Source organism: Neovison vison, chromosome 4 (genome assembly GCF_020171115.1).
Source record: "Neovison vison isolate M4711 chromosome 4, ASM_NN_V1, whole genome shotgun sequence".
Taxonomy (NCBI): domain Eukaryota; kingdom Metazoa; phylum Chordata; class Mammalia; order Carnivora; family Mustelidae; genus Neogale; species Neogale vison.
In genome coordinates this window covers 185,451,213-185,464,902 of record NC_058094.1, presented here as the reverse complement: position 1 = coordinate 185,464,902, position 13,690 = coordinate 185,451,213, and the positions used below count along the sequence as shown (strand labels likewise).

Genomic DNA, 13,690 nt, shown 5'->3' with positions numbered 1-13,690 from the left:
TTATTTATTTATCTGACAGAGCACAAGCAGAGGGAGTGGCAGGCAAAGGGAGAGGGAGAAGCAGGCTCCCTGCAGAGCAGGGAGAGCCTGATATGGCCCTTGATCCCAGGATCCTGGGGTCATGACCTGAGCCAAAGGCAGTGGCTTAACCAACTGAGCCACCCAGGCGCCCCTATTTTTAACTTTTTGAGGAACCTCTACCCTGTTCTCCAGAGTAGCTGTACCCAGCCTGCATTGCCACCAAGAGTTCAAGAGGGTTCCCCTTTCTCCACATCCTCCTCAAATACACATGCTTTTTATGCAAAACACTGAGAACTCATTGCAGGGCTCTAGTGTCTCCAGTCTCCTGTTACCCAGGAGGGATGGTAGGGATGGTGGTGGGTGGCTGATGCAGTGACAGCCTGTTGCCTAGGCAGCCCCAGGTCTGCTGTGCGTGGGCCTGGTGCACAGTGCTCTCAGACTAATAAGCTCTCAGCTGTCCCTTGCTATAGGGCAGGCGCTCTTCTGAGTGTTTTGCATACAGTCACTAACTTAATCCCCACAACAGCTCTAGGAGGAAATGTTCTTATGAGCCCCATTTTACAGATGTAGGAGACAAAGTTCCAAGAGATAATGTAATTCACATAATATTAAATCCAGATAAAATCCAGTTAAAATGGGAGCCCAGCATCCTGCCTCACAGAACCTTGCAGGTAGGTTATCTGCACTGGGGAGGGAGGGCATGGGGCTTCATCACTGCAGTTCCCCGCCCAGACCCCCAGACCACAACAGCCCACTAGCATGCTGGAGCAGGGGCCTCTTCACCTAAAAGCAGGATTGGTAGTGAGGGTTCTGAGGGTGCTTCTTGATCTTTGCTTCTTGGAAGACTGACCGTGTCCTCACAAATGTCTCGGACCCCTGCAGAGGATCAAATGGATGCTGGCAATCGGCACCCCTACAAGCTCCCTTTTAGGCTGCCGCCAACCCATATCCGCTGTGGGGGCGTTTCTGGGACAGTCATGTGCTCAGGCCCTTTGACGGCTCTCCAAAAGCCCACGGGGATCTTAGTCTTCTAATTGGGCAACTACCTGATGGGCTTCTTTCCCAAGGCTTCTGCTTCTCTTATCCCTACATTTCCCTTCGCATTTGAAACCTACAGCAGCTTCGGTAAGGGTCTTCTGTGGGAATCTTCTCCAGGCCAGAGCTCCCGGGACAGAGCAAAGACCTCTGCCTGGGACTATACAGCAAGTGTGGCGACCGGCAGAAAGTCAGGGGTGTGCACGAGCTCACATTCACGGTCTTGCCTCTTCCCTCAGGATGTGGGGCAACAGAATCGGTGATGAAGGAGCAAAGGCCTTCGCAGAGGCTCTGAGGAACCACCCCAGTCTGACTAACCTCAGGTAACTCTGCTTTCTGAGACCCGCTGGCCCCGGGGTCCAACCTGGGCAGTCCGCGTGCCTCCTGCTTTGCCAGCAGGAGGGACCAAGGGGAGGAAGATGGTTGGCTTTCTGAATGAAGAAGGTATTTATGTCTGTGATTTTTCTTGTAAGAGATGTAGCACATTATTATTCAGCTCGGCCACTTGTCATGTGTACACAGCAATGTAACCGCCACTTGGATCGAGACCAAGGACTTTGCCAGCCTCTCAGTGGTCTCTCCAGGCTCCTTGGCCGTGGGGAAGTGGGGATGGATTCTCAAGTCCACATAACCTTCCTCATTCCCAAGATGGTGCTGAGACACAGGGAAACCTTCATCTCTGTGAAGACCTACTCCTCCCTGGCCTCCTTTCAGTCCTCTGGCCAAGTCTCAGAGCCTTGGGTGTCTCCCTATTGCCCGGGTTCTTCCTAACACCGAGAAAGAAATCCCAGATAGTGGGGGCAATAGCAGTTTCTTCTTCACGAGAACAGAGGACGCTTCTCCAGGTCTCACTCATCAGAAGAAGAGTCAGCCGCCTGAAGCAGAGCCCTCCCAGCCCCTGCTGTGCTTGGGACCCACTGGTTTCACTTCCTGTCTGACCTCTCCTTGAGCGGTCTTTGCCAGTCCTCATGCTCAGAGTGTGGGCTCTGGAGCAACAAAGCTGAAGCCACTGCTGGCCAGGCTGAGCACTTCTGCTTCCTTCGTGGGCAGGGGCCACCTCCAGGCAGCATCTTCCGCGTGTTTCCGTTGCTGAAGCCAAAGCCATATGTAGACATGTCTGTAATGATTGACCCCATATGTTTTCCTTCCTAGTCTTGCATTCAACGGCATCTCCAGAGAAGGAGGAAAGAGCCTTGCACAGGCCCTGGAGCAGAACACCTCTCTGAGAATATTCTGGTAATAACCAGAGTCCTCTTGAAAGGTTGGGTCTCAGGGATTATTCCAAAGCTTGGAATCTTAACTAAAAAGCTGCCTTTTAATTAAAAAGGTTCTAGGTCTTTCCTCAGTGTTGCATCAATAATTTAATTTCCTCCTAGAAGAAAGAAAAAAAAAAGCCATTCCTAGCAGCACAGACAAGTACAGAGGGGGAAGTGGGCCCCAGGAGCTTGGGTTTGACCTTAGCCTTCTTTGCCAACCTAGACCTCAGGAAAACCCGAAGTCTGGTCATTCTGACAGGATGATCCTCAGAGCACCTTCAGATAGCATTTGCAGAGTCCAGCTTTGATGCACTTGGCTCAGACTCTTCTCCCTTCCTCCCCATGCAGCCCCATCACAGTCTGGCCCTTCATGGTCCAGCTCTCCAGTCACCAGAAGCCCACATTCCTCACTCCTTCTCTGTCCTCCAGGGGTAATAATTTAGAATATGTTGCCTTCTGACAAGGCTTTTTAAATTTTGTGTTTGTCTTTCCTTTTGTCATTTACTCTTTTATTTATCTGAACTTTTATTTACTTGCCAGTATCATAAATTCCTTATGGGTGAGGGAATTGTATTAGGACTCAGGGCACCTGAGGTAATCAGCTTTCATTAATATTGACAATATCATTTTGAGAGTTCTACTAGACCTGCTGGCCAATAAATACATTTTCAGTTCTTTTCCTCTAAAAATAAAATCTTTAAAAAATACTTTGAAATATTTTTAAAAACACTGTAAGGAAGTCAAAAAGTATGAAGTGAAAGAACTACCTCCCTCGTGTTTTCCAGATATAATCTTTTCCTTCTAGCCTTTGAATGTATATTCTAGCCTTCTAGCATTTGAATGAATATTCATATTCATATATATATATATATATTTTTTTTTTTCTTACAAAATAGAGTAGCATTTAGCAAGTGGCTTTTACAAAATATCTTATGGGGCATTTGGGTGGCTCAGTCAGTTAAGCCCAACTCTTGATTTTGGCTCAGGTCACGATCCCAGGGTTGTGAGATCGAGCCCTGTGTGAGGCTCCGTATTTAGTGTGGAGTCTGCTCGAGACCCTCTCCCTGCCTCTGCCCCTCCCTCGTACATGTGATCTCTCTTTCTCAAATAAATAAATCTTTAAAAAAAATCTTAGCGATATATTGTCCGCATTTTACATGTCCTTTCTTGTCAGGATCTCTCAGTCTCAACACTGCTGACATTTTGGTCCAAATCCCTCTTGTGAGGGGCTGTCCTGTTCATTACAGGATGTTTAGCAGAATCCTGGGCACCCACCCTTTAGATACCTGCAGTACCTTCCATCTGTGGTGATCAAAAATGTCTCCAGATGTTGACAAAGTTCCGCTAGACAAAAGTACCCTGTTGAGAACCACTGCTCTGCGTGGACAGTAGTAATGTTAGAACCAAGCATCTCTTGAGTGCTGAAGTACCGACTGTATGCCATGCATTTTTCTCACCCTTTTATTATTTGTTTGCGTGTTTGTTTTTTGAGAGAGAGTAGGGGAGAGAGAGTGTGTGAGTAGGGTGGGGGGGTGGGGGGGGAGAGAGAGAATCTTAAGCAGGTTCCACGCTCAGTGCACAGCCCGACATGGGGCTCAACATCATAACCCTGGGATCCTGACCTGAGCCAAAATCGAGTCAGACGCTTAACCAACTGAGCCACCCAGGCACCCCTATTCTCAGCCTCTTATGTGTGTTCCCTCACCCTCACAAACCCCCATCATGTCTACACTGTGACTCTTCACCCTTATTTCTCTGGTGAGAAAACTCTGATGCAGAGAAGTTCAGCCACCAGTCTGAGGTTGTCCTGCTAGTGTGTGACACACATGGGACACGTCTGGCTCCAGAGGACTCTTAAATATGTTCTTCTGTCTCATTCTCTCTACCTCATTCCCTCGAAAGGCTGCAGGACATCCCACTGAATGGATGTTTGCCACTTAGCTGCCCAGCAGCCTCGGCTGATGTTGGCCGGTGCTCACACTTCACGTTCTGACCAGTCCCGCTGTGGGCGACACTGCGTGCACAGGTTCTCGTGTGCACCTCTTTGCACACTGCAGGGTCAGTGTCCAGAAGTGCCACGATGGGCTCAAAGTATGACACACTTAAAATTCAGACAGACACGGCCAAATTGCCCTTTGAGGGATGATTTTTTTTTAAAGTTCTGTTTCATTCTTCTTTATTATTCTTCCATCCTCTGGCACAACAGGGTCCAACCCCGTTTACATCCAGGAGCTTCTAGTCCTCCGTGCTTTGTCCAGACCAATTCTGGTTTTAAGAGGAGCTGAGAGACTTCCTGAACTTTGAGTTCCTAAATTTGGGTCCTTCACAGCGGTGTCAGAACAGAGCTGTGGAGCACCTTTTAATGTGTAGATGGCAGGTTTTTCTGAGTCTTCCTGTGACTTGCCTTGGGAACAGGCTCTCAGTGGTGTCTGCGGCTGGAAGAAGCCTGGGAAGCGGGCACTGGCCCCCCGTCTTCTGTGGGATCTGAGGCCCCCAGAAAAGGTGGAGAGAGGGAGCATGCATTCCGTAGAGCAGCAGAGCGAAGAAGTAGGAGCTTGGGTACAGGATTTGCACAAGAAATGAATCCCCCTTTATTGTCTATGGGGCTCAGAGGCTGGGATTGAGACCTGGCTGTTTGCTCAGTTCAGCAAGTGATGAGCAGCCTAAGCTAGAGAGATCTGGGCTGGGATCCCACTTCTGAGAACTCATTTTACAAATGTGTGCCAGATAGGGCTCTCCTGAGTAAATGCTTCTTTCTTTTCTAGGCTCACCAAAAATGAACTGGATGACGAAGTGGCAGAGAGCCTGGCAGAGATGTTGAAAGTCAACCAGACATTGAAACATTTATGGTAACTCAGCAAACCTCAGAATTTCAGGCTGTGCTACTTTTAGAGCCTGTTTTTTGAGATGAGGCGCCTGACTGGCACAGTCAGTAAAGCATGAAACTCCTGTCCTGGGGTTGTGAGTTCAGGCCCCGTGTTAGGTGTAGAGCTTACTTATAAAATCTTAAAAAAAAAAAAAAAAAAAAAAAAATACAGGTCAGTGGTTTTTGGTGTAGTCACGGGTTGCGCAACCAACATGAAGATCTAATTCTAGGACAGTTTTGCCCCAAGACGGTGTACACCCCCGTTCATTAAGCATCACCTCCCCGTCCTTGACTGTCCTTGACAAGGACTGGAGGACTTGCCTGTTCTAGGCATTTCATGGAAATGGAGTCCTACATGTGACTTTCTGTCTGCCTGCCTTCACTGGCATGAGTTTTCAAGATTTGTTGACATTCTAGCACGTGTCAGAACCTCATGGCTCTGTGTGGCCAATATTCCTCTGTGTGGATCGTCCATAATCTGTCCATTCATCGGTTGGTAGGCATTGGGGTTGTTTCTACTTTTTGACTGTTGTGAATGTGTGTGGACATGTGTTTTCATTTCTCCTGGGTATACACTTAGGAGTAGAATTGCTGGGTCATGTGGCCACTCTGTTAACTTTTTTTTTTTTTTTAAGATTTTATTTATTTATTAGCACGAGCAGAAGGGAGAGGGGGAAGGGGAAAGAGGCTCCCCACTGAGCACAGAGCCCAATGTAGGACTCAATCCCAGGACCCTGAGATCATGACCTGAGCCAAAAGCAGAGGCTTAACTGACTGAGCCACCCAGGTGCCCCTCTATGTGACTTTCTGAGGAGCCACCGAAGTATTTTCTGAAGTGGCTGCTTTACTCTACCTTCTTACCAGCAATGTGGGAAGGCTCCCAGTTCTCACATCCTCACCAACAACACTGGTTGTCCATCTTTTTGAATCTTGTCACTCTGGTGGGTGGGAAGTGTTTTCTCATTGTGGTCTTGATCCGTATTTCCCTGATGACTAAGACTGGGCATCCTTTCCTGGGCTTGTTGGCCTTTGTGTATCTTTGAAGAAATGTCTCTACATCCTTCCCCCAAATTTAATTTAAAATGTTAATAAATTTAATTTATTTGCCTTTTTATTGCTGAGTTATTAGAGTTCTTTATATATTCAGGGTACTAGACACTAGGTGGACAGTCTGTAACTATTTCCTCTGTGGGTTTTTTTTAACTTTCTTGTTAGTGATCTTTGAAGCACAAAGTGTTTAATTTTGATGGAAGTTCAGTTTCTTTCTTTGGTGGTTCGTGCTTTAGGTGGCTTGCTAAGAAACTGTTGTGTAATCCAAGGTCATGAAGATTTACGCCCAAGTTTTCCTTTAAGTGTTAAGAGTTTGGTTCTTGCATTGAGGTCTGTGATCCTAAATGCTAATTTCTGGAGTTAATTATTGTGTGTGGTCTGAGGCACGGGGCCCAAATTCATTCTATGGCATGTGGCTATCCAGCTGTCCCAGCATCTCCTGTTGAAAAGACTATCTTACCCTTTTAGATGGCTCTGACGCTTTTGCCAAAAATCAATTGACCGTAAATGTATGGGTGTATTTCTGGACTTTCTATTCTAGTTCATTGATCTGTTTATCCTTACGTCAGGATCACACTGTCCTGATTATTCTAACTCTGTAGTATGTTTTGAAATCAGGCAGTGTGAGTCTTCCAACTTTGTTCTTCCTTCTCAAGACAGTTTGGGCTCTTCTGGGTCCCTTGTATTTCCATATGAATTTCAGCTCACCTTGTCAGTTTCTGTAAAGCAGCCAATCTGTGCTTTTACATCTGTTTTGTTGTTGTTGTTTTTCTGGCCTGTAGACTTTCTTCTCTCCCGCTCCTGGTGCCAGGCCGGCCCCTACAGGGAGCTTCAAGCTGGACTGAGGCTAGAGAGCAAGTCTTGGCGGCTTAATGGGTGCGCAGACCACACTGGCCCTTGTGAAGAAGGCCCCGGGGAGCATGTGGCCCTGAGTGCTGCCACACTTTTTGGCTCTCTCACTACCTGGTGTCTTGCCAGCTCTTGGCTGGAAGGAGCTCTCCTGGCAAAGTAGAGGTGATGAAGCAGCAGCAATTTAACCCGATGTATGGTTCTGGGTCCACTTCCAGGTTCTGTCTTTGCTCCTTTTGCCAAAATGTCCAAGTTGTGGTCGTCCTTACCAGTGGGTCATCACCTCTGCCACTGAGCCCAGGGGTCCCACTTTGGGAGATGTGATTGGGAGACTGGGACATGGTCCTATGAGCTGGGGGAGCGAGCGCGCCCAGCCCCTGGACTCTCTTGCTCCCATTTTACAGATCAGGCCACTGAGGCATAGAAAAGTGTGAGCTTATTTCTTCAAGCCTCTGAGGCTGAGAAGTGGGGAGTGGGTGTGTGTGTGTGGAGGAGGGGAGCTTTGAATGCTGTGTTGTCCTGCCTCTTCAGGGGGTTGGCCCCTTCTTGCTTAATCTCTATAATCCCATCAATCATGAAGATGAAGCCCTCATCTTGGTAGGGCTGCCTTCTTGGGTCAGGGTCCAGGATTTCTTAGGGTCAAGTTCAGTAGTAGCCTTATTCTACAAAGAGCCAAAGGAGTAGGTCTGTGATGAGGCATGGACACATCGGTGCCTTGTGCGGTGTGAAGCTCTTGGTTGGGTTGGAAGCCCAGCTGTCCGGGGGAGCACTGAGAAATTGTTCAGGCTCCCGGCTGTATCAGAAGCCTTTGTTTCATTTGGATCACTGCTACCGACCTAAAGGGCACACTCCTCAAAGCCCCATTATTGATGCTTTCCTACTGGGACCCATGAGCAGTGGCAGGAGAATCTCTCTTCCCTACCTCCCCTCACCGGAGGACCTCACCACGGAGAGGACATGGTGCATTCTTAGAAGCCTTTGTTTCCCCAAAGTGGTGAACAGCCATTTGGCAGCTACTAAACTTTAAAAACTGCCTTCCCCAGCCAGCTGGAAAGCCACCAGACTGTCGCTCCCCTGGGTGTTTCTTAGAATTTGTTGTTCAGATTGCTAGCTGCCAAACATTTTTGACTGGGCACCCCTGCCACGAGAAATGCCGACACACACATAAATGTATTCATGTATTAAATAATCTATGTATGAATACACAGATATATTATGCTCACTCTAAGATAAATTCCAAAAAATGGAACATTTTAAAGGATTCCTTTATTCTGGTAGATCTGATCAAGATAATCTTAGCCAGTTTAGAAGACACAGGGACACAGTTCTTCCTCTGACCCTGCCTCATTTTCCACCACACTCTTACAACTCCCTAATGGAAGGGGCAGTGTTACTCCAGTATTAAGAATCTACTACAAGATACATTCTTCTTTCAGGCTTATCCAGAACCAGATCACAGCCAAGGGGATTGCCCAGCTGGCAGATGCCTTACAGAGGAACACTGGCATCATGGAGATCTGGTAAGACATATCTGCTGCTGGTCGTAGCAATGGTAACAGTGCTTACTGACTCAGCACCACCGACTGGGTGCCCGGCACAATGGGGAGCCCTTTGCAATTACCTCTCATCGTTCCTATTATCTAGTAAAGTAGCTGGTATTATTTCCACTTCACAGATGTAGAAACCGAGGCCCAGTGACGTAAAGCTTGCCCAAGGTGCCACCTAAGAGGAGAAGCTGGATCTGGTGGTTCCAGATTGCCTGACTGCGGTCAGCATGCTCCTCCCAGGCCCCCTGTCCTCCTCTACCTTCCTGGGGTTGCATGGGGCAAATAGCCCCAGAGAGGGATCCCTGCTGGAAGTGAATCACTCAGGGACTCAGGAGGCTGAGAGACGAATGTTCTAGCCAGAGTTTGGGGCCGATTCTTCTCCTCTTCGGGGATTCCTGGCTTTGAGGAAATACTTCCATGCTGGATTTGAGCTGACTTGTGCTCTCCCTCAACCTCCTATTTCTGTTTGGAGGAGTTGTTTATGCGGCTAGTGGGACAGAGCCAAATTATTTGCTTTCCACGACACTGAGCCCTGTTCCGCTCCGTTATTGCCTCACAAGACACATTCCCCCACCCCCACCTCCCACACATTTGAGGCATTTGGGTCTGGGCCTGTAGAATGTGCCAGGCCATAAGCAGGGTTGGGGGAGTTCCCATTAGGAACGGCTGCAGCCATGGTTTGGGTGCTGGGGAAATGGCAGTTAGCCAGACTGAAAGAACCCTGATTGCTTAAGAGTCTGGGCTTCCCGGAGCTGAGAGCAGGGGGCTGAACTCCTAAGTACTGAGTTTGTCCTGCACCTCGGCCTGGGGGGGTGGGGAGGGCACAGCCCTGCAGAGCAACCATGTGGAGGAGCCAGCAGGGGGCAGAGCCAGACCTCCCTTGAGGACACAGATGGGGAGAAGAGTTCCCACTCTCATTGTGGCTTCTGTGAGATCGAAGGAGCAGCCTCACTGAGAACTCAAATCCTCCGCTCAGAGGGCAGTTACTCATTAACGACTTGACTTCTTCATGACTGGGGAGAATTTCCCAGCCAAAAAAAGTGCATCGGGGTATAGCCCCTTGACCGTGGTTCTGAGTACAGTGCTTATTAAACTTTGCCTTGGAACTTGTCAGAGGATCATAAAATGAGTTTGGTTGGGTTGTGGCCAGCATTATTTTAAAAATGAACTTGAGGGGCGCCTGGGTGGCTCAGTGGGTTAAGCCGCTGCCTTCGGCTCAGGTCATGATCCCAGGGTCCTGGGATCGAGTCCCGCATCAGGCTCTCTGCTCAGCGGGGAGCCTGCTTCCCTCTCTCTCTCTCTGCCTGCCTCTCCATCTACTTGTGATTTCTGTCTGTCAAATAAATAAATAAAATCTTTAAAAAAAAAGAACTTGAGCAGAGTAAGGGAAAGCGCTGTCCATAGTATGAAGCATGATTTTATACTTGTTTCAGGTATGTATAGGTGTGTATGGACAGATGCTGGTTCGCAATGGAAAAATGTAATTCTTGGTTGGGTCATGGTTGAAAAAAGTGCAGAAAACACTGTCCGAGAGAAGAGAAGAGAGCCCAACTCCGGCCGGACTGACCAAGGCGCTGTGGTCTGCGCGGCTACGCCCACTCCTCCGTCCGGAAGGCCTGTGACAGCCCCTGGGACTTGAGTTTGTGCCCCTCTCCATGTGTGATGTCATGATTTGGGTTCTGCAAAGTCCTGTTCAGGGCTGGGAGTGGGGAGGGAGCCACTCTGTTGCAGTCATCAGCGACTCAATGGCTCGCCGTTTGGACTGACAACTAGTTCTCCCTTGCGCTGGCCCTGAAGAGCTTGCAGCCCCAGCTCCCGCCCCGGGTTCTGCTGCTAAGACAGGAAGCTGCGTGTTCTGGGACTTGACATTGGACGGGTTGGAGCACACACGTTGGTCTCGCGAGGCGGTGTACTCTAGACCGTGAGCTCTTTGGGGTGTGGGACCTGGGTCATGGTGTTAAGAAAACAAGGTTCAACTGAGTGGATTGGAAGGTCTAATTGGCTTTATTAAACAATTCAGGAGTTGGGCAGCATCCCACCTGACGGCGGAGGGGGGCCGGCGGGGAGCTCTGCTGAGCCAAAGGAGAGAAAGGTTCTTAAAGGCAGAGGGCATGAACAAAGACGAATGCCCTAGCAGGGAATGCATTGTTCTAGCCAAGACTGCCCCTCTTAAGGGGAGCTGAAGGAGCCTCTCAGTCAATTTCCTGGGATTGACCAGGAAATTCTATGTTGACTGACTAAAGGTTACCTTCTTTCCTCTCAGCTGCTCCCCTGTAGTTCTCCAAGCCTCTGTTGATCTTCGGCATTCTCGGGTCATGATGTTTCCACAGGTTATGAGTTCAGATTTATATTCCTTTAAATCGGTTGTCCTCTTTGTACCTTTGTGTTGGTCCAGTCTGGGGAGACCGTTTGCTTGGTGGGTAGCAGCTGCAAACAGGTATTTAAAATTTTTGAAAGAAGGTAATGCACCAGGGAGATATGATGATTATGGTAAGATAATGTGCCACGTTTACAGGGTACTTTAAAGCCAGGGTCTCCAATCCAGTCAAAATCAAATAAATCAATGACCCCATGGAAGGAGTCATCTTTTTAAGACAAGCAGCTTGTTTTGTGAGTTGACCTGAGTTTCCACTTTCCCAGAAGGGTGAATCCGGGTGTAGCAGGTGGTACTGGGTCCACCAGGCAGCTCCTTGCTCAATAATCAAGGGCTCTTCTGTTAACGGGAACAACTCTGGACAGAGGGTCTAGGGACCTGTGTGGGCAGTTCTTGCTTTAGTGGCAATTTGGCAAACATTTCAAGAATTAAGGAGAAGTGCCTGATTATAGCCTCATTTATATTTATCCCTGGAAGTAAGGATCTGCCAAAAGGAGAGTCCTGAATCATGAAAGCCTCCCTGTAGTTCCCTTCTAACTCCTGTTGTAAGTTCACCGGAGTCAGCCAGTGATAAAAGTGCGATTTTTCTCCTAGCCTGAGATAGAAGGTGGCTCTGAATTCCCGAGGTTGCCCCCTGAGCGGTGGCCCAGAAGGGAAAGACAAGGGCATTATCTCGCCAAGCCAATACCAGAGGGGAGGGAAGGAAAAGGGCCAATGCTCAGTCCCAGGGTGAAGTCTCCAGCCCACGTCGTGAGCAGAGGCAGTCTGTGGGGGCGGCTGTTTCTCTCCGTGGTTGGGGTGATGGTAGCTCTCCAGCATCTGTCCAGGCCCAGGCCTCGGGTGGAGCCTCCGTCGGCTGTGCCATGGGGTCTCCAGGCTCCGTGTCTCCTAGCTGTGCAGTGGTATCGGTAGTCAGGAGCATTCCGTAAAGTCCCAAAAGCTGTTCTCCTCTGGTGATGTTTCCAGAATCCCTAATCAGCACCTGGCTCTAGACTGTGACTAACAGGACCCTTTGAATTGGGATCCCGGATGGTTTCTTGAAGCTGTTCCTAACAGGCTGGAGTGTAAGACAACAAAAGACTCACAGTGACTGGTCACATGGCATGAAACAAGGAATCAGCTGAAGGTTGTACACAGACAGAGTTCCAGGAAATCTGCAAGGTTCTTGTTGAGTGAAGAGGGTGCCTCGATCACCGGAGATTATACAAGGTATACCCCACGTGGGAAACACTTTTTTTTTTTTTTTTATTTCCCACTGTGAGGACAACAGTCTTGTGGGATAGAAAGGCTTCAATTCTCCCAGAAAACACACATGCACTACTGGTGACCTGGACCAAGAGGCGGTTGAATTCAGTGCCTCTACAGGTGTTCAGAGGAGTAGGTCTGAGACCTCTGGGGACAAGAACCATTTTTTCAGGATTGTGGACCTGACCAGTCACACATTGCTGCAAGCCTGTTTTTGCAATTTTAGAGACGTTTCCCCACTAATGTCTATTTATGATTTGAGTCATCTTGAATGTACTGTGATGGGTGCAGGAGGGCAAAAACCAAAAATGGGGTTTGTCAGGGAGTGAGGAAGAATCAAGCAGCTGTCCTGGGTTTCCCATAGCCTGACTGTTAGTTTAATTTCTCTGATTCTGGAGCAGACATTTGCCATGTTGTAAGGCCATCAGGATGGCAAAAATGTGGCTCTGAGGGGCCATTTTCTGCAGAAAGAGAATGGAGTTAGTCGATATCTTTATAGATTCTACTGCTGCTGTCTTGCACAAAAAGTCACCTTGAGCCCCACATCACCATTTCTTTCCAAAGATTTCTTTTCCACAAACCTTCCAGAACTTTTTTTTTTTTTTTTACATTAAAATTTTGTCCTAAGTTTCCCCTTGTTAAATAACTAGTCTCGCTTTAGGAAAAAATTACTTTTCCATCAAAGACCTAGTTCTCTTTTTCATTTTTTTCTTACCAAAAACACACATCCTTCTTTCCTTACATAGTTATTTCTGTTATTTCCAGTAGCCTTAATTACATTAGAGTTTTTTTTTAAAAGATTTTATTTATTTATTTGACAGATCACAAGTAGGCAGAGAGGCAGGCAGAGAGAGGAGGAAGCAGGCTCCCTGCTGAGCAGAGATCCCGATGTGGGGCTCAATCCCAGGACCTTGGAATCATGACCTGAGCCGAAAGCAGAGGCTTTAACCCACTGAGCCACCCAGGCGCCCCACATTAGAATTTTTTTTAAGTTTTATTAATTTAAGTAATCCCTAAACACAACATGGGGCTCTCCAACGTATGACCCTGAGAGTAAGAGCTGCACGCTCTTCTGACTAAGCCAGCCTGGTGCCCCGTTATGAGAATTCTTAGCTCTAAAAACACTTAATTTTCAGTGAACACTAATAAGTAAGCAATTGTGAACTGCTTTGCCAGCATTCTTTAGATTTCCAGATTTATGAGTATGTTTCATAATTTCTAGAAGTATGTGCCTTTTTCAGTTTTCCCAAGTATCAAAATATCTTTTAGTTTCTCTGTAATAAGTAATCAAACACAGATAAACCTGTGTTTGGTTATTGTTTTAGTATTTTAAGAGACAACGTTTTCTTAAATCTGGAAAAAACAGAACATTTTTTAAGTCAGCGATGCTTTAAACAAAAAGTTACAAAAATTCTCTTCCTTAGTTAATTTAATCACATGTTTTTCT

General features: G+C 47.7%; 1 protein-coding gene across 2 annotated transcripts in view; it reads left to right on the top strand.

Annotated features, from left to right (window-relative positions):
- NOD1 (nucleotide binding oligomerization domain containing 1) overlaps positions 1-13,690 on the top strand; it is a 67,837-nt gene that overhangs the window by 42,180 nt on the left and 11,967 nt on the right. For both annotated transcript variants that reach the window (XM_044246311.1, XM_044246312.1), the window contains exons 9-12: positions 1,296-1,379; positions 2,209-2,292; positions 5,078-5,161; positions 8,514-8,597. In XM_044246311.1, coding sequence (XP_044102246.1) covers positions 1,296-1,379; positions 2,209-2,292; positions 5,078-5,161; positions 8,514-8,597 — 336 coding nt within the window. The remainder of the gene's footprint in view (positions 1-1,295; positions 1,380-2,208; positions 2,293-5,077; positions 5,162-8,513; positions 8,598-13,690) is intronic.